Consider the following 20,366-nt stretch of genomic DNA (forward strand, 5'->3'; position numbering starts at 1 on the left):
ATCCAGCCCACTAATTACAGGTAAAGACATGCGTCACAGGAAGGGGCTGCACCATAGGTTACACAGCAATGAGAGGGTGGTCTAGGGGGTGGTCTCTGGGTCTCCATATGAACATTATCAGTAGGGTGCAAACCCCTCCTACAGGAGTCTGTCCATTGTCCCCAGAGGCAGGGAGCAGGCCCACCCCTGTGGAGGGATGAGACAGCAGTCTGGCAGCAAGGATCTGACTTCTCCCCACAGTCTAACATATACTATTTACTACAGAGGTTTGCTTACTCCCATTTCTTTCTTGTCCTTTCAAATCTGCACACACTATTTTGTTTCTTCTGAGTTAACCCTTCTAACAGCCATGGGACACCATCTCTGCTGATCAGTCACTTCAACCCTTGCTCTTGCATTCTATAGTCTCTTTCTGTATTTCTCATTCACCTCCTTGGTCAACTCATTCCTAGGAGCCCTGCTGTGGAGCCCTGGTGGTGTCAAGGTAACGTGTTGGGCTGCGATCCGCACGGTCATCAATACAAAACCACCAGGAGTTGCGAGTCAGCAAGACTGGGCTTTCTACTCCTGTAAACAATTACAGCTTCAGACACCCACAGGGGGTCAGTATGACTCAGCATTGGGAGCGAGTTTTTTGAGAGGAACTCTGGTGGGTAGTGGTTACCAGTTAGGCTTCTAGCCCATGGTCAGCAGTTCGAATCCACCAGTCACTCATCAAGGGAAAGAAAGGGTTTTGTACTTCCATAGCGTTAGAAACCCACAGGGCAGTTCTATCCTGTTTTATAGGGTCGCTGTGAGTCGTCCTGGACTCAATGGCAGTTTGGCAGCTTTGTTTGTTTATTTACCCCTTTCAGCTCCTCTTCCTCTTTGCCTTTGGAATCAGGGAGGCTCAGATTTGCCGTATGATGCACGGTAAAGAAGCAAGTCATTAAACTGTCGAGTTTTCAAATCTGAAAAGTGGGAAAGTACTGTTTACAGGATTGCTTGCAGTAAAATGAGGAGCTGATGCCAAGGGCTTAAATGGAGAGTAAATGTTTTGAGAATGATGTCAACGAATGTACAAATGCGCTTTATGTATGGACTGTGATAAGAGTTGTACGAGCCCCCAATAAAATGATTTTTTAAAAATTAGTATGTAACTATGTAAACCATAGAGATCCTTAGAAAAGCTCAACATCAACAAACTTGCTGCCATCAAGTGGATTCCGACTCATAGCGACCCTGCATGACAGAGCAAACCCGTCCCAGGGGGTTTCAGAGACCATACATCTTTAAGGGAACAGAGAGCCTCGTCTTTCTCCCGGGGAGAGACGGCAGGGAGCGAACTGCAGACCTGACTGCAGCTCAACGCGTCACCGGTTTCTCTGCTCCCATCCTTTTCAACCTTCTCCTCCCTTTCGGGTTCCCGCCCAATCGCAGGTCTAGGATGGTCTTGGGGGTTGAAGGTGAAGACACTGCTCCAATCAGAGTGTAGGCGTGCTAGCGTTCCCGCCCCCGTGCGCGAACAAACCAATCAGATCTTCGGAGAGCGGCCTGGGCCCGCCTCCCGGAAGCCTGTTCTGATGGCGCGGGAGCTTTCTTCACTCCCCGCGGCGTCCCGCCTTCTTCCGACTTCCAGCTCAGAAGAAGTCCCGGCTTCTTCCGACTTCCCGCTCCGGCCTCCTGACCCGAGGAAGAGGAGTCCTTCACTGCTCCTCTTCCCTCAAATCCTGGGGTCGAAGGGGTGGAACGCCGGGACCGGAAGTGGGCCCGCTGCCGCCGGTCTCCGGTGAATCGACGCCGGAAGTAGCTATTGCCAGCGGGAGATCCCGCCGATTTCGTTATGGCGGCGATCCCCCCAGACTCCTGGCAGCCGCCCAACGTGTATTTGGAGACCAGGTGAGGGGTGTCGGGCCCGGGGGCTGGCAGAGGCGGGCGGAGCCCGCGCATCGCCAAGAGACTCGCTTCCCGCGCTCCCGCCGGAGCCCGGGCTCCACGTGGAAGAGCGTAGAGCGGCCGGCTTGGGGCGGCCTGAGCACGTAGTGGGGGCCGCCACCCCCTCATCCGAGCTTCGCACCGACCCCCGCTGACACCTCAGCGACCGCGGCCCGCCAACCGCTCCGTTCGTTCATTCATTCATTCATTCCACTAGCGTGCGTTGAGTCCACGGGGCAAGCGTGTACGATCCGGGATGGGAGCCTAAGGAGGTGGAAACACACAGCTCGCGGTATAGAGGAGACAGATATGTAATTAAACAAATTACTGTGAGAACACAGATTTCTCCCCCTCTGAGAGCGATGTAGAATAAATATCATGAAGCACCCACTACTCGTGCCGTGCCCTCAATATATGCCATGGCGTTTAGTTAAATCCAGGCAACTCAAATCGTGGAGTTGTTAGTCCACTTCCTTCCCGTTTGAGCAAGGGAAATACTGAAATGTTCGCATTAAATGGCTTCACCAAAGCCACACAGCTAGTAAATATGTGGGGGACTTCGTTTGGAGCCTGGTTTGTCTGCCATTCGATCCTTTAGCTCCCATCTTTCTGTCGGGTCTCTGGGAAGTGCTCAAACGATCTTACAGATTAGGACATGAGATGCTCCTCAAAAACCTTCAGTGATTTCGTGCTGCTACGGTAGAGCTGACTTACAAGGTGATTTCTTTGGGCGTTCTTGCCTCTGAAGACATCACCTATACAGTCCTACATCTGCAGTTAGGGCCCAACTGTGGGCTCGTTTTTTCAGTTTGTGACCAGGAGTTCCTCTGCCCATGCTGCTCTTGCTCCCTGGCCATCCTCCCCAACTGATATGGCAAACATGTCCTGCTTCAGGTCCCAACCTGAATTTAATCCAGACAAATAATTCCAGTGTATGGAGGAAGAACGGAAAGCCAGTTTCTCCCTGTAAACACTATTAATAGTTTGATGAAGGATCTATGAGCTTGTTTTCAATATATATATCACATCTGTTTGATGTTTCCTTTTTATTTATTTTTTAACAAAAATAGGGACGTACAGTCTTGCTGTTTTTTGCTTTGCTTTCACCTAGCAGAGTGAGCGGGCTTCAAAAAGTTCATGGACAAACCATTATCTTTAAATTCTATTTCTTCTATGAGCTTTGTATATGTAACCCACCATAGTTCTACCCTGCTTACCTGAAAATAAGACAGTGTCTTATATTAATTTTTACTCCCAAAGATGCACTAGGTCTTATTTTCAGGGGATATCTTATTTTTCCATGAAGAAGAATACGGTACACATTTATTGTTGAACAACAAAAAAGGAAATTTATTACCTGTATACGGTACGGTAGTAGTTGTCATCACAAACCAGCATAACCAGACAAACTGTGAATCCTACAGTATCAAGAATTTCTTGTTACTACCATTATTTCCATGTACAACAATCTATGGTACATTTACTCATGTATTCAATGACAGTCATGTCATCATATGGAACATCATCATAACAATCCAAACCCTTATTTTCGGGGGGATGCCTTATATTTCAGCCAGAGACAAAACTGTAAATAGGTCTTATTTTCGGGGGATGTCTTACTTTCAGGGAAACAGTAGTAGTTCATTTTGTACTAATTTCTTATTGGTAGAACATTTAAATTGCTTAAAATACACATTGTATCCTTAGGCTCTTAGAGTAGTGTCCACAGGGTAGATACTTGGAAAGTGACATCACTGAGTCAAAAAGTGTACACATTTCACAATTCTGTAAGACTTCTTGATAGTTCTTCCATGAGGCTATTCCCTGCACTTCAGAACTATCTACCAGAATATAAATTCCCTCAGGGTAAAAGCATCTATATAATGAAGCACCCTCAGTGCCAGGCACAAAATGACCATGAATCCATGAAAGTGTGGAGTGGGTTGCCGGCAGAAAGGCTGTTAGAAAGCACAGTTCACACACAGAGTACTTACAGTGTACAAGGCACTGTGCTCGATGCCTGGTGTCCAGGCACTAGGATGATAGACTCTGTTCTTGCATTTTTTTAAAAAGTTTTATTGACATGATTTATACATCATAAAATTCATTGTTGAAGTATATGAGAGTATATTCATCACCCCAATCACTTTTAGAACATTTGCATCATCCTTTTTTTTCTTTGAATAGTATTTTTATTGACATATCTTGCTTATTCCAATATATCCCTTTCCTTCCCATACAGTTCTGTTGTTCAATCCCATCGGGTGGGGCTATACAATCTTCACTGCTATGCTTTCAACTCCGCCCCCCCCCCTTTCCCGTACCCTCCAGGAACCATTACTCTGGTCAGTGTCTCTGAAGGGTCATCTATTTTGACTACCATGTACTTGGACGATCTCAAATGTACAAATGAGCACACGCAAGTCTAACATGATCAATGAGTATATCACGTATGGGCCATAATAGTACGGGGAGGGAATCTTAGTGAAGTAGAGGATAGTTATGTGGTTCATCAGTGCCACACTATACCCTGGATTTATCCTCTGTTCCATGAGGCCCTACTGAAAGGGACTAATTGTCTTGCTGGTGGACTTTGGGTCTCCACTACATCCAGTCCCCTTCATATCAATTTGGATGCTTGTTTTTTGAAGTTGTGATACCTCTTCTGCCGACACCTCATGATCACACGGGCTGGTGTGGTTCTGTGTGGGCTTTGTTGCTTCCCTGCTAGATGGCCGCTTGTTTAACTCCAAATCTTTAAGACCTCGGATGCTATAGCACTTGATAGTCGGGCTTTCCTCACCCCAATGCACCCATTTTGTCTTTAGCGATTGTGTTGGGGAGGTGGGCATCATACAGAGTTCTCACATTCTTTTTTTTTTTTTTTTTTCAGAGTTCTCACATTCTTAACACTTAAAAAGTGATGGTGTGGAGAACACATCTGTCCTAGTTTCTTAGCTCTGTGTCCTCAGCAGCACTAAAACCGAAAATCCAAACCCACTGCCATTGAGTCAATGCTGACTCGGCCACCAGATAGAACAGGGTAGAACTGACCCCCTGAATTTCCAACATTGTAACTGTTAAAATTGAGTAGAAAGCCTCATCTTTCTCCTGAGGTGGTTTCAAACTGCTAACCTTTCAGATAGCCGCCTTACTTGTAACCACTAAACCAGTAGGGCTCCTTTTAGAGGCAAAAAGCTCTCATTACATTGGGTACGTGCAAAAGTTTTTATCCGTTTTTGCACTCCTTCCCAAACCCACACAAATGGTACCTTTAATCTCCTACATTAAAAAAAACAATTTAATTGGTAGTCTTTTGTTATGGTTCAAAATGTTTTTTAAAAAATTAAAGGAATTCATTAAAAATGTTTCTTCTCATCCTTGTCTCTTGTGTATGCAGTTCACATCCCCACCCAGAAATTCATGCTATTTTAATGTCCTCGTTTTTTTAATCTGTAAGTGTTTTGTTTTCTCAAATTTTACAGTTGGTTATATTGGTTCCAGATAACCCAGGATAATACTTCCACGTGTCAGGTACTAGGATTTTGAGGTGTCTTCCTGTGGTTATTTTGTTCGCTGGAAGTACCAGAAATCTCTCTCTGTTGTACTCAAAAGGTGATGTCTGATCCTCTCCATTGCAGCAACTTGCTCTCCGTGAAATCCCACGGTTGTCACCATTTCCAGATCTGCGAGCTTGAGAGTGGCGTGTCCTGTGCCAGTCTTTTCTGCGGGGACTTCACAGAGGAGTCCTGGTGGCCTAGTGAGTTACGCACTGGCCCGCTGCAGTTGGACACCACCACCTCGCTCTGTGGGAGAGAGATGATGGTTTCTGCTGCTGTAAACGTCTCCATCTCCGAAACCCGCAGGGGCAGTTCTGCCCTACCCTGTAGGGTTGCTCTGAGTCGGAATCGAGGCTCATGGCTCCGTTCTTGACTCGCCCGTGCTCTTCTCTCCCTGCAGCATGGGGGTCCTCGTGCTGGAGCTATACTGGAAGCACGCACCCAAGACCTGTAAGAATTTTGCTGAGTTGGCTCGCCGAGGTTACTACAATGGCACCAAATTCCACAGGATCATCAAAGACTTCATGATCCAGGGAGGTGACCCCACGGGGACAGGTACAGTTAAGCTGGCATTAGCTTCCGGTACCAGTCACTGCCCACGCTGGTGGGTAAAGCAGCCAGAGCGCTCTTTGCGGCATGTCGGGCCCTGAGTTGGTTACTACCCCTGCCCTTCTCGCACAGATCCGTCCTCGAACACCAGCTCTACTTGCCTCACGTCAGTGCCAACTCCTGGCGACCCCTCTGTGTCCGAGTGGAACTGTGCTGCATAGAGCTTGGGTGGCTGATTGAAAAGGCAGCGCTGGGTGGAGTTGGCTCTCCAACTCCTTCAGTAGCAGCCGAGCACGGTAACTGTGCACCACTCAGAAGCTCCTCCCCAAACACATGGGGTTGCCCACCAGCCGTCTTCCAACTCTGACCTTTACAGAGTTTCTACCAACTTCTGTGTATGGTTCACGAAGGGATCATATTTGCCTGCATTGTAGTCTTCTACAGAGTAGCCTACCGAGAAAGCCCTGGTGGTATAGTGGTTACAGGGTAACAACCACAAGGTCAGCCGTTTGAAGCCACCAGCTGCTGCTTGGGAGAAAGACAAGGCTTCCTATTTCCATGAAGAGTTACAGTCTCGGACACTCACAGGGCAGTTCTACCCTGCCCTATCCGATGGCTATGAGTCGGCATGGACTCGATGTCAGTGAGTTTGGAGATTTTTTTATAGAGTACCCTGGTCGATCAGAAGTAAAGAAAGAGCACAGTTTTCAATATTGGGGGGGGCTGGGGGGAAAAATACTGAGTGTTTCTACTGATTGCCTTTACTAAGCAAATATTGAGCCCCTGCTTTGTGTGAAATACCATCCTAAGCTCTAAGGATCTACCTGTGAGCAAAAGGAAAAACTCTTCTGTAACGCAAGGTAAGTGTGGGATTCGTTTTTTATGGATTGGCCAGGGAAGAAGGCGTCTTGGTGCTGTGGATGAAGATTAGGCTGCGAACCACAAGGTCAGCAGTTCAAATCCACAAGCCGCTCCAAGAGAGAAAGATGAGGTTATAAAGATTTACAGTCATGGAAACACTGTGAAGCAGTTCTGTTCTGTCCTGCATAGGTTCCCTCTGAGCCGGAATACACTCAGTGGCAGTGGGTGGCCAGGGAAGTCCTTCCTGAGAAGAGGTTATTTGGGCCCGAGAATTGAATGAAGTGAGGGCATGAAGCTTGGGACTCAAGTATTGAGGGTGGAGGTGGAAGGAGCCTGCATAAAAACAAAAACGAAGCCTACTGCTCTGGAGTCGACTCAGACTGACTCGCTAAGAGAGGGTGGGTCCGTGGGGTTTCCAGAGCTGTAGATCTACAGAAGCAGACCGCCGCCATTCTCCCAGCTGACATTGAACCATTGCGTCCCCAGGGCTCTGGCAGAAACTCACTGCCATTGAGTGGATTCTGACTCGTAGCGACCCTAAATGTTTCTGAGGCTGTAACTTTACAGGGGCAGACAGCCTCGTCTTTCTCCTGAGGAGCAGCTGGTGGATTTGAACCCCAACCTAATGGTCCAGAGCCAGTACGTGCCCAGTAATGTCAGCAGGGAGGTACAAAAAAAAAAAAGTTTTCTTCTGCTGGTGGTGACAACTCTTGAAGGGTTTTTGCCAAGATGTGGTCTGACCTATGCTTTAAAAAGATGGCCGTGGGAGCTAGCTGCTTAGAAAATAGTATTAGGGCCCTGTTAGGGCCCTGCTGCAGCCACCCATCTCAAATAAGCGCATGGACCAGGCTGATAGAGCAGGTGGTACGACGGTGGAGCTATGGCTTTGCTGACAGATTGGCTGTGGGATGTGCGAGAAAGCTGGCCGGGAATGGCTTCAAGGTTCTGACCTGCATTTACAGAAATGGGGAAGGCTGGGGGGCGGAACAGATGTGGAAGAAAAGATCAAAACTTTGCTTGGGGCCATGTTAAATTCTAAATACTTCCTAGCTCTTCAAGGAGCCCTGGTGGCATGGGTGAGCGGTGGGTTCGAGCCCACCACCTGCTCCTTGGGAGAAAAGTGAGGCTGTCTGCTCCTGTGCAGGTTGACATTCTCAGAAACTACCCCGTCCTGTGGGGTCACTGAGAGTCGGACTTGGCTCCGTGGCAATGGGCTTTGGTTTGGGCCAATCCTCAAGTAGAGATGCTGCCTAAAGAGCTGGAGTGTGGAGTTCAGGAGAGGCCTGGATGGAGCTAGGAATGTGGGCGTTTGGATGGGTATGCTAGTGACGCTGGCTTGCAGGGCCCCTTCTCTGTCTTTTCTTTCCATGAATGGTAACCTTCCGCTTATATTAACTCTGGGAAGCCATCATCCTGGACAGCTCTATTCAGATCCTGTATCTGAATTCAAGATTGAGGGAAAAAGAGCTAGTAGAAGTATAATTTTCAGAAAGAATGGACTATGCTATGGGTACTGTGGTTTTTTTCCTTCGAGTTAAAAGTTCTATGTAATTTTGCATCTACTTACTAGAAAAGCTGACTTCCTGCTGTGAGACGTGAGGGGATTCTTACTTCAGTTTCTGTCCGTTCTGCCTCTGGCTCCCAGTGCCTGCTCATTCATTGTCTTGTCTCTTGGTCAAAGTTGACCACATGTCCTTTTCTTTTTTAAACATCTTATTGGGGGCTTGTATTAGTCTGGGTACTTTGGAGAAACAAATCCACAGCAACGCATGTATAAGAGAGAGTTTTATGCAAAGAAAATGTGCATCACGAAAACATCCCAACCCAATGCTGCCCAAGCCCACAAGTCCAACATTAACCCATTAACCCAACACCAGTCCACAAAGTCCTCCACCTCACAAAACAGAGGCAATGATGCCAACTGCAGGAGGAAAGCTGAGTCCGTGAACGAATAAGCATCTCAGCACTAGCAGGGGTCTCCACACGGCTGCTCCAGCACCCAGGGCTGCATCGGGATAGGTCCATGTGGCTTCTCCTTGGGGATGTCTTGTAGGACGTCAATCTTGCAAGCTGAAGCAGGGAGCTGCTAAGGCAGCTGCATCCTGGTGCGACCATCACAAAGCAAGAGACCCGAGAACTAGAAAGGCCGAGGCTCACCACCCATTTATCCCTCCGCCTTTCAACCAGCACCACATGTGATTATTGGCCAGGCTGGCACAATTAACTAACTCAGGGCTCTTACAGCTCTTATCACAATCCATCCATCCATTGTGTCCAGCACATTTGTTCATGTTTCCATCATCATTTTCAAAACATTTTATTTCTTCTTGAGCCCTTGATATCAGCTCATTTCCCCTCCTTCCCTCACGTTCCCTTGATAATTTGTAAATTATTTTTTTCATGTCTTACACCAACCTTTATTTTTTTTATTAATCATTTTATTGGGGGAACTCTTACAAATCTTTTTCTTTGTCCATTTTTATTTTAATCATTTTATTGGGGGCTCGTACCGCGCTTAACCCCATCCGTACATATATCCATTGTGTCAAGCACATTTGTACATTTGTTGCTGTCATCTCTCAAAACATCTGCTCTCCACTTGAGCCCCTGGCGTCAGCTCCTCATTTTTCCCCTCCCTCCCAGTACCCCCTCCCTCACGAACCCTTGATAATTTACAAGTTATTATTATTTTGTCATGTCTTACACTGTCCAACATCTCCCTTCACCCACTTTTCTGTTGACCGACCTCCAGAGAGGAGGTTATATGTAGATCCTTGTAATCGGTTCCCCCTTTCTACCCCACCTTCCCTCCACCCTCACCGTATCACCCCTCTCACCACTGGACCTGGAAGTTTCATCTGTCCTGGATTCCCTGTGTTTCCAGTTCCTATCTATAGCAGTGTACATCCTCCGGTCCTGCTGGATTTGTAAGGTAGAATTGGGATCATGATATTAGCGGGGAGGAAGCATTTAAGAACTAGAGGAAAGTTGTATGTTTCATCATTGCTACACTGCCCCCTGACCGGCTCGTCTCCTTACAAATCTTATGACAATCCGTCATTCAGTTGTATCAAGCACACTAGTTCATCTGTTGCCATCAGCATTTCCAAAACATTTTCTTTCTACTTGAGCCTTTGGTATCAGCTCCTCTTTTTCCCCTCCCCCATGTGCCCTTTTCATTGTGCGCTCCTCTTTCTGTCCCCATTTCACTGCGCGCAGTGATCACCGCTAGACTTTTGTGATCGAAAGTTCTAGAGAGCAGTTTCTTGTGGTGTGGAGGGTGGTATTTCTGAGCTCACACGGAAAGTTTCTGCCTGTTACCTTAATGCTTGACAACATGGCTCGGCCTTCTCGTTCAGGGATCTATTTAGATCCTTTCAGATCCCTGTGGTTTTGAACATGGCTTTGGAGAAAAGGCAAGGCCAGATTTACTCCAGGGACATTTCTTTGCATTCTATTTCTGAGTATTTCCTCTGTTAGTCTTGGTGGGTTATCTGTTTCGGGAAAGCAGTTATTCTTTGTTTCGTCGCCTCTGCCTCCCATGTCTTATCATACTCCCTTTGATTGGGTGAGGTGACCCTTTCCTGTTTCCCCCAGCACCTACGGAAACGCTCCCAGACCTTTACTGGCCTTGATTTCGTCCTCAGTCATGTCTGTTCTGCCTCTGGCCACTCTCATTTCCTTATTAGCTCTCCCTTGGTAACATTCAGCTCTCAGATGGGCTCCTTAGCTGCAGTCTCTTCACCCTTTGGTTTATTTCTTGCCTTTGAGCTCTCGTTAAATTGGATGCTTGTTTCTGTAGAGCTCATCGGAAGCTTGAGACAGCCGCGGAGAAGCCAGTTTTTGGCCGTCTTTCTCCCAGACTAAATCCCTGAAGTGGCCAGGGTGGTTTTACTCCTGTTGGGGCTTGTCTGCATACATCTGATCTGGGCTGAGAGCCAGCCCCTTGACTGGCTCACACACAGTAGACCTGGGTGGGGTGGGGGTGGGGGCTGTTCTCTGACGCTGCCTTCCTTATCTGAGACCACTGTCATGCCCACCCCCAGGCTGGGTACTGGGTGTGTGGAGGCAAGGGCGAGGGCTCTGCACCTTCACAGTGGGCTCCAGCCTCTGTCCTGTCGCAGGACTCTTGAAAGACCTGTGTCCAGGCTTCCTGCACCTCCTAGAACGGTCCCTTTGCCACCAAACTAGAATCTGAGTAGTTCCTTCAGTTTGTCCCAGGGCCTCAGAAGTCTGAGGTGTGTGTGGTCAGGTCGCCTGCCCTGTCACGCCCATACACCTGGGGATGTAAGGACCTCCTGGCCCTTACATTACACTCACCCTGCCTCCCCGCCTCCGTTGGCTTCTCAAAACTGGGGAGGATTTGAGAGAATTCTCCGGCTGCTGCCACACTTGTCACTGATGACTGCCTCAGGCAGCACCAGCAGTCTTGGCTGACTCTTCAGAATCTTTGTCGTTTTCCGTTTTAATTTTGGGCGTGTGTTCTTTCCTCAGCCGTTGGGAGAGGCAGAGTCGAAGGCTGCTCTCTACTTTTTGTCCTCTGAAAAGGTCCTGTCAGCATTTCAATCTCCTTTCCTGGCTTCCTCTTCTCTCCTCTCTCTCTTTCTCACTCTCTCGCGTTATGAAACCCGACGTTAGAACCCCAGTAAACTGAGGGAGCCCAGGAGTGGTGTGTCAGATTTGAAGTGGCCCAAATTGGAGTTGCTCGTGTCGGAGCTGCCCGATGGTTCTACCGTCAGTTCGCCATCCTTCCTAATGTCACATCTCCATGATGCAATTTTAATGAAATGGAATCGCTCCAGAGATTTCCAAATAATCACATCCAGCCTGCTGCAGGTCTGTAGTGGAGGCCAGCGGCAGGAGTAAGGCTCTCCTGGGCTACTCGTTCATGTGTTAATTAGCTGATTGGGTAACACCAGAGCTTCCTACCAGCTAAGTCCAGCTTGACACCCCCCCGCTAAGAATCTTGCCTTCTACCCCAGATAGACTGAGCTAGAATCTAGCTGAACAAGATCCCTAGGTGATTCTGTGAGCAAATCATCGGGGTGGGCCCTGCTGTGCCTCTAAGGCAAAAACAACACCAAACTCCCTGCCAGCGAGTCGATTCTGGCTCATAGCGACCCTGAGGGGACTGGGTAGAGCGACCCCTGTGGGTTTCTGAGACCGGAACTCTTTACAGGAGTAGAAAGCCTCCTCTTTCTTCCTGCGGGTTTTGAACTGCTAACCTTGCTGGTAAGCAGGCCAGGGTGTAACGACTAGGCCCCCAGGGCTCTGGTGTACCTGAGGTAGGGGTAGAAATACTCATTCTCAGTAGGGGTCAGAGTGGTTCAAACCCCAGGGAGCAGTGTTGGTTGCGGAATATCTCGAGTGGGCCATCGGGCCCCCTGGGCTCTTCAGTAAGTGGATATGCCGTTTCCATTCTCTGGCTGCTGGACCCAGTCAGTCTCTGTAGTCCTCGCCAGATCTGTTCGCAATCCACACGCCTTTGGACTTGCTGCGCCTCTTGAAGCCATTCTTCTAACTTTAAACTTCCCTTTTTATTATAGTAGCTCTTGTCTTAGCACCTTGAATGCCTTTGATCTGTTCCTCTCCCCGTGAAAGACTTGGCCATCCTCTCCTCCTCCTCCTCCTCCTCCTCGGCACCTGGCACGCTGCGCCCTCCAGCTGCTGTGATGGCAGTAGTCCTTGCACGCTGATTAGTAGTCTGCGCACCACTCCCACCGGATTTCTATCTTCTCCTGGTGGCCCCTGAAATCCTCCAGCGTTGAACAGCAAGCTCATTGTTAATTTCATTCATCTGGTGCGGATCTGCTGCAGTTCCTATGCGGCTCTGAGGTCTGAGAAGAATACTTTAGCATTAGAAGCTTGGAGCTTCTGGTTCTGCCATAAAGATACGATGTTTGCTCTATGAAACCTGTGTTGAAAAACAAAGAGCAAACGTGTGGTATGGTGTGGCTTTTGTACACACGCTAGGTTGAAATCATCCATAAGGGGAAAGGTATAGAGGAGTGGGATTCAAGTGGAAGGAGGCTCATTTTTGAGCTGGCCCTTGAGGGAAATGTAGACCTTTAACTCTTGGAGGTGAGCGAGGGGCATTTTGCATGCAGGAAGAAGAATGAGCAGAGAGCAAGGGCACGGGTGACAGGCATACAGGGGTGAGGGGCGGAGGGGAGCGCACCAATCTAAGTGGCGAGTCTAGTCCGCTGGGCAGGCCCTGGGACATGACCCAGCCACAGCTCCATGCCCAAGACAGGTGCATCGGAAGATGTGATCACTGCCCCTGTGCGGTTGGTTCTCCACGCTGCATTGCGGACTGAAGGGGCAGTGACAGAGCTGTGGGAAATCTGCTTGTGGGTGGGGCCAGTGGAACCAGCCCGGGATATTCAGCTCTGGTCTTGGTGTTGGGTGCCACTGGGCCTTTTCTAGCTCCTGTGACCCCACATGACAGAGGTGCACTGGCCCACAGAGCTTCCCAGACTCGTCTCCCCGAGAGCCGGTGGCCAGGCCTTTCCCCAGGGAGCTGCCAGGTGGGTTTCCAGCTGCCACCTGGGTCCTGGAGGCTGCTGGGCGTGGTGTGAAGTTTGGCTGTTGACAAGTGGTATTTCCTGGCTTGGGCTGTAGCTGGAGGTGGGACGGGTGGTGTCTCTCACACCTCAGGGGATCATGGTGTGGAATACTTGAGCTGGTGGTGGAACAAAATAAGTGGTCAGTGTAGGCTTGAAACGAAAATAAGAGCATTTGTGGTTATTGTTCACTTTGCATTGAGGCAGTATGAATCTCATTCCTCATGTGGTCCAGCCATTGTCCCCAGAGCCGGGGAAACAATGACAACGAGTGGCTATCAAGTCGGTTCTGGCTCAGGGTGGCCCCTTGTGTCTCCGAGTAGAAATGTGCCCCAAAGGGGTTTCACTGGTTGAATTTTCAGAAGTAGATTGCCAGGCCCTTCGCCGAGGTGCCTCTAGGTCGACTTGAACCGCCAACCTTTGCGTGAGAGCCAAGTGCTTTAACTATCTGCACAACTCTGGTGAAGAAGAAAGCTGTGCTGCAGTTCTCGCTTTAGTGGGCAAGACAGGCCGTGAATAAGTGGAGTCGGTCCTGCCAGGTCATGATACTCAATGGGAAAAGTCAAGTAGCATACGGGAACAGAGCTAGCGTTCTCAACCTTAGCGCTATTAGTGTTTGGGCCTGGACAGTTCTGTGTTGCGGGGCAGGGGCTGTCCAGTTCACCGTAAGGAGTCTCTGGGGGTGGGGGGGGTACAAATGGTTACCTGCTCGACTCCTAGCCAAAAGGTTAGGGGTTTCAACTCACGCAGAGGTGCCACAGAAGACAGACCTGCCTATCTGCTGGCAGGCAGGTCGCAGCCTTGTAAACCAGATGTTCTCTGCCCAACCCCTGCACACTGTAGAGTGTTTGCCAGCCTGGCTGACCTTTATCTGCTAAATGCCAGGAGAACCCCCAGTTGTGAAAACCAAAAATGTCACCAGACATTGCCCAGCGCCTGGTAGGCAGGGACAGAACCACCAAGATGGAGCATGACGGAGATGCTATTTTGGGTCGTGTGATTATGGAAGGCCTCTCTGATAAGGTGGCATTTGAGCAAGCTCTGAATAAATTCAGGGAATGGTGAGCCCTGAGACAGTCAAGGGCAAGAACACTCAGATGGGGGATGTTGGTCAAAAGCGGCCTGCCAGAGGGCAGAGTGGGCTTAGCAAGAAAGGCCAGTGTGGCCGGGGCAGGTGGCAGGAGATGATGCTGGAGAGTTAGGTGTCAGCACGGCTGATCATTGAGCTTCTTGTAAGCCCTGCTGAGGGCCTGGCGGAAGCTGGTGTGCTCAGCTGGTGTTTGGATTCCCTTGGCTGCTGTGCGGAGGTGGCTTGGAGGAAGGTGGAAGGTACCGGCAGAAGTACAGAGGCCAGTTGGAGGCCGTGCTGGTGTCACTATGTCACCAGGCCTTCACCAGCATGGAGGAATTTACAGCACGTATTTGGGGGTGGGGTGACACAGGATTCAGTCGATAACAACAGGCTACGTGAATTATTTATCAGCATCAAAGCAGCCCACCAGGGCTCTCTAACAGCACAAAACCCACTGCCATCAAGTCAATTCTGACTCATGGCGACCCCACTTGGCAGCGTAGAACTGCCCCTGTGGGTTTCCCAGGCGGGAGTAAAAAGCCTTCTTTTTCTCCCTCTGAGCTGCTGGGGTGGTTTCCAACTGCCGGCCTTGCAGTTAGTAACCCAACCAGCGTAACCACCATGCTGCCAGGACTTCTCTGAAAGCAAAATCAAACTCACTGCCATTGAGTCGCTACTGAGTCACAGTTAGCCGATAGGGTAGAACTGCCCCTTTGCGTTTCTGAGACTGTATATATATTTAAGGGAGTAGAAAACCTCATCTTTCTCCTGCTGAGTTGCTGGTGATTGCCCAAGTGCTGACCTTGCTGGTTGCCGCCCAGCGCCTAACCACTGTGCCACCAGGGCTCCTCCAAAGGCACAAAAGGCCTCTTCACAGTGTTAAGGAGCAGACGGATCACGGAGGACAGCGCATGCATGTGACAGCTGGGAAGTGAGTGAGTGCGGGAGACCACACCACAGAAGACGTGATGCATTTGAAGTAAGGTGGGGTGGCAGGAAGTGGTGAAAGGACGGTCAGAGTCCTTTCTCAGACGCACTTCTCTCCTGCACTTGGACATGTTATCAGGAGAGACGTCCTGGAACCAGTAGAGGGTCCGTGAAAAGGAGGCTGTCCCGTCATGAGATGGACCGACACGGTGGTCACAGCAGTGGGCTCAAACACAGCAGCGCCTGGGAAGATGGCGCAGGCCCAGACAGGGTTGTGTTCTGTGTGGTCACTGAGTCTGCCGACTTGATGGGACCTAACGGCAGCACCCTGGTCACCCAGACGTCACCAGGTGTTTGTTTTGTGTTACCATATGCACGCTATGGTTTCCATGCATTCTCTCGCTCTCTGTCTTTTCTAAACAACCTTATGAGATAGAAAAACAACTGCTATTGCCATTTTGCACACGCAGAAACTGAGGCTTGGTGTAATAATGGTGTGGCGAGTGTGTCTGGCCTCCTAACTTCAGCAGGGAAAGAAGATCAAAATCAGCAGCCCAACCTTGATTCCGCCCAGTGAAGCAGAGGTCAGGCACGCCTTTACCCTGCAACTTTTCATTTTAAATCTGTTCTGGCACCATTCTTCTACTGCGCTCTCTGGTTCTCTACCGGGCTCGATAATTCATGGCCAGATAGAAGTCAAGATTAGGAGATTTATGAGGGAAGCAGTGTTTAGTACAGTTTAGCATCAGAAGCGACCCAGGACACACGACTTGGGTCAGGTTGGCATCTTCTCAGACATGCCGGCAGGCGGGTCTCTCTGGCCCTCAGCCCTTGGGCTTCTTGCTCCTGCCTAGCCTCTGCCCCACTCAGGCAAGTGGTTCTAGGCCCAGGAAGCCCACTGTGCAGTGTTCTGCCGCTGCTTCTGGACATAGCCCCCGTGTTACAGCTTGCATTCTCTCGGTGTCTCCGTCTCCTCCATCTAGGGCAGTGGTTCTCAACCTTCCTAATGCCGTGACCCTTTCATATTTGCTCCTGTTCGGAATTGGGTGACCCCTGTGAAAGGGCCATCCTACCAGTAGCAAAACGGCAGTGATGAAGTAGCAACAAAGATAATGTTCTGGTTGGGGAGTCACCACCACAGGAGGAACTGTGTGAAAGGGTGGCCCATGAGGAAGGTTGAGAACCACTGCTCTGGGAGAAGGAATCCGCTGCCTGGCATTTGCCCTGGTGACCCAATAGCACACCCACTCGCCCAGTCTTTCCTCAGTCTGTCCCAGCAAAGTGGTTGTATCAGCAATGCTTTGGGCTGCAAGTAACAGAATTCAGTCACAGTTAACGACGTTACAGTTTTTGATTGCCCCTGCCTGTATGCCCAAAGGGACGTTTTGATGGGAATTGTCTTGCTGGCCTTTTGCTGCAAATCCTACTGAGTTGAATTTGGCCATAGAGGCCAGACTGTGCCTCGTGAGGGCGGGGACACCACCATGCTCTTCCTCTGTCTCCCCATGAAGCTTCCCCTGTGGTTCTTTATCAGCCACTCCCTTGTCGTGTGAGTGTGTGAGATGATGTCTTGGTGATGGCTCTCGGTTCCGGGAAGGCAGAGGGAGACCTTGAGGTTTCGGCCTGGACGCCCTCAGCTTGAAGGGCTCACACTGGGAGGGCTGAGTCTGCACCAGGGGGGCAGAGCCCTGTGGAACGCTCACACAGAGAGCGTGACCTCAATTTGGCCTCTGTTTTCAGTCCCTCGCCCTGTCTCCTCAGCTTCAGCCCCAACACTGCCAGGACCCCTTTCTTCCCCCTCTCCCCAGGAAGTGTCAAGCAGGAACCTTGACTCAGAGTGGTTGCCGAAGGGGTCCCCTGTCAAAGGAAACACTGATTACATAATTGCCACTTGATCGTATACTGGCATGCTGGAATTTGGGGGATGCATTTTTTACGGAGTTGGGTATAATTCAGTAATTTTCCAGAAGCACAGATAGCCCGGCCCAGGTGGGAGGCTTCCTGGTTTGTTCAGATTCACCCCCATTCCTCTTTGCATGAGAACAGTGTTCTCTTCCTGAGAACGGGGGCCTTGAACATCAACTGTGACAGGCTCCCTGGTGGTGGAGCATCTTAAAAGGTAAAGCAGAGGGCTTTTACCATGGAAACACCTTAGCAATGCTGGGGGCCCTCCGGGGGTGGACACAGTGCTTCCAGCTGCATGGCTTGGCGATGCAGCAGGCTGAGAAGGGGGGTGAGCTCCCTGTGCCTGGGCTGGTCTCTGGCTGCCAGGCAGGCAGCATCAGCAAATACCTCCATTCGATGGGCACTTTGTTCCAGGTGGCTTTGGCCTGGGTATCACCAGGGAGAGACTGATGGACAGTCGTGCACCACCTGTGGGACAATGCCAACCACGCATCCGTCCCATGGTTGTCATATCCTAATCCACTCAAAGTGATCTTGTAGGACCTTGTAGGAGAGTAGATCTGCTCCATAGTGGTTCTGAGACTGCAAATCTTTTACGGAAGCAGGCAGCCTCATCTTACCTCCGCTGGGGGTTTGAACTACTGACCTTGAGGTTAGCAGCCCAACACTTACCCACAAAGCCACCAGAGCTACTTCAGACTATAATCCAGCGTAGTAATCACGGTCGGGAGTGAGACGTAGCAAATGCATGCTGGCAGCAGTACTCTCCTTCCTTTTCTGAGTTGTTCCCCCCAGTGAATATACACTTACTACCTTTTAAGGTGGTGTAGTGGGCTGCTAGCTGCCAGTTCAACAGATCGAAACCACCAGTTGCTCAGAGGGAGAAAGGCGGGACTTTCTATTCCGTAAAGAGTTAATCTCTTAGAAATTCACAGAGACGGTTCCATCCGGCCCTGTAGAGTCACTATGAGTTGGCATAGATTCAATGCCCGAGTGGGTTTGGGGTTATTTTTTTGATCCAGTTGCTGTTGTCAAATTCATCCCATATAGATTTTTAAAAGAGCCTCATGCTCAAGGAAGGTATTCGAAATGAATGTTTGGTTTTAGAAACAGCAAATGCAACAGCTTCCCACCTGGAACATGTGCTTCTCGTGCCTCTTGTTTACAAGGCATGTGGGCTGCCAGGTGTGTGATGGGATAGTACATACAAAGGGGTTTCAAATAGTTCCTGGGAAAATTCCATTTTTTAAATTCCATACCTCTGTGAACGTTTTGAAGCCTCCCTCCCCCCACTCCACCCCCGTATTTAACCTGTGATACATATGTCTTAACAGTCAAGGTAAACCTGCGGTCTGAGTTGATGTATGTTTTGAACTTGATAGGCAGTCCATCTGGCTTAGGGCGTTTACTTGTCTTTTAAATCAGTGTCGTCATGGTCGGTGGAGCAAACCAGGAATACACTCAAAGTTTACAATATTTGGCAGGTTCAGCACAGTCCCTGGAATAGGGATCTTACTGGCCAGGCCTTAGAACGGGGAACTCAGAAGAGGCCTTACGAGGCCTTTCAGGACCTGATGCGGGAGGGAGACTGGATTGTTGGCACCACTGCAGGCGACTGAGATACAAAGTGGTGTGGTCTTCTTTGAACAGAGCACCGCCACTTTTGAGTGGGGCAATGCTGCTTCAGACTGCACGCCATCCAAGGGCAAGAGATTTAGTAGCTACACAACATATATGCTGTTCTTCTATAAAAAGAAGTTTTAAGTTCCTAACAAGTCTTCGCCCTGTAGTTTCCCCTCCCAGCTATCTTGCTGGTTCACCATACCGCGGGAAATTCAGGTGTGTCCTGGCAAGGTTTCCTGAGCTAGCTGTGCAGCGCAGTTCCAGGGCACTTAACAGGGCACCAGGCATGTTCACCACCTCTCCCCTAACAGTGTCTGCAACCCCTTGGGGCCTGGGCTGCCATGCTTGTTGTGAGGCAGAATGGTGGGACTGGCTCTTCATTTCTCATCTTCTAACTGGACAGGTCGAGGTGGTGCCTCTATCTACGGCAAGCAGTTTGAAGATGAACTTCATCCAGACTTGAAATTCACAGGTAAGTACATAGCCGGGCTGGATTGTAAAAGCACGTTCTTTGAGGCCTGGTCCAGGGGAGTGTCTGTCTGCGTAGCCTGGTGCCAGCAGCTGCCCAGCTGGGACTCCACAGAGAGCGCCGGCTGATTAGAGAAAGCACTGCCTCTCTCAGGATCCTGAGCCAGTTGAAGTGTTGAGTGAGTCGTTGTCAGACTTGTTGACTGTGCCCGTTAACGAACTGCTGGCTACCGGACACTTCCTCAGAGAAGCCCGAGACCTTGCCGGATCCTGGAGGGGAATAAGGAGACCAACCCTGGTGGTTAGTGGGGATGGTCAGGGTGAGGGGCCAGGAGTAGCAAGGACAGGGGAGATGAGAGTGTCAGGGGAGTGGTGATAGCAGCGGGCTATCCTAAGGGTGCTGGCCAGGCCTGCGCGGATAGTATCAGAGGCCGGGCCATGTCGTGACTCCTTTTCATTCCCTGGGAAGCTGTAGTAGCCCCGCTCCCCCACCCCACCCCCCGGCTTGCATGGCAGGGACCGTTCATGTTCCTCCCTTCTCTTCCTTTCTCCTGCCAGGGGCCGGAATCCTCGCCATGGCCAATGCGGGGCCAGACACCAATGGCAGCCAGTTCTTTGTGACCCTGGCTCCCACCCAGTGGCTCGACGGCAAGCACACCATTTTTGGCCGGGTGTGCCAGGGCATAGGAATGGTGAATCGAGTGGGGATGGTGGAGACAAACTCTCAGGACCGCCCCGTGGACGACGTGAAGATCATCAAGGCATACCCATCTGGGTAGACCTGCCCCCTGCCCCTTGGGTCGTCTGAGCTGGCCCCGGGGAGCCCTCCGCCAGGGAACGTGACCTAGACTGACATGTAGCTGTCAACTAGGGAACCCAGAGCCTTGGATGAGTTGGAGGAGGAAATGTACCATTCTCTCTCTC

The 20,366-nt window shown here is 50.1% G+C and overlaps 1 protein-coding gene across 1 annotated transcript; it reads left to right on the forward strand.

Moving 5' to 3' along the window:
* Positions 1-1,565: 1,565 nt before the first annotated feature.
* On the forward strand, positions 1,566-20,356 carry PPIL1 (peptidylprolyl isomerase like 1). The gene is made up of 4 exons (XM_004710740.2): positions 1,566-1,878; positions 5,875-6,029; positions 19,378-19,446; positions 20,001-20,356. The coding sequence occupies exons 1-4, from the start codon at positions 1,823-1,825 to the stop codon at positions 20,219-20,221; spliced, it is 501 nt and encodes a 166-aa protein (XP_004710797.1). The 5' UTR covers positions 1,566-1,822; the 3' UTR covers positions 20,222-20,356.
* The last annotated feature ends 10 nt before the right edge of the window (positions 20,357-20,366 follow it).

Source organism: Echinops telfairi, unplaced genomic scaffold (assembly GCF_000313985.2).
Source record: "Echinops telfairi isolate 266 unplaced genomic scaffold, ASM31398v2 ScPeMD7_3533;HRSCAF=4204_1, whole genome shotgun sequence".
Lineage (NCBI taxonomy): Eukaryota > Metazoa > Chordata > Mammalia > Afrosoricida > Tenrecidae > Echinops > Echinops telfairi.

Excerpts from the sequence above, each read along its gene's own strand:
- PPIL1 (XM_004710740.2), top strand. The coding sequence starts at position 1,823 with ATGGCGGCGATCCCCCCAGACTCCTGGCAGCCGCCCAACGTGTATTTG. Across the intron at positions 1,879-5,874 it reads AACGTGTATTTGGAGACCAG|CATGGGGGTCCTCGTGCTGG; the intron begins GTGAGGGGTGTC and ends CTCTCCCTGCAG. Across the intron at positions 19,447-20,000 it reads TCCAGACTTGAAATTCACAG|GGGCCGGAATCCTCGCCATG; the intron begins GTAAGTACATAG and ends TTCTCCTGCCAG.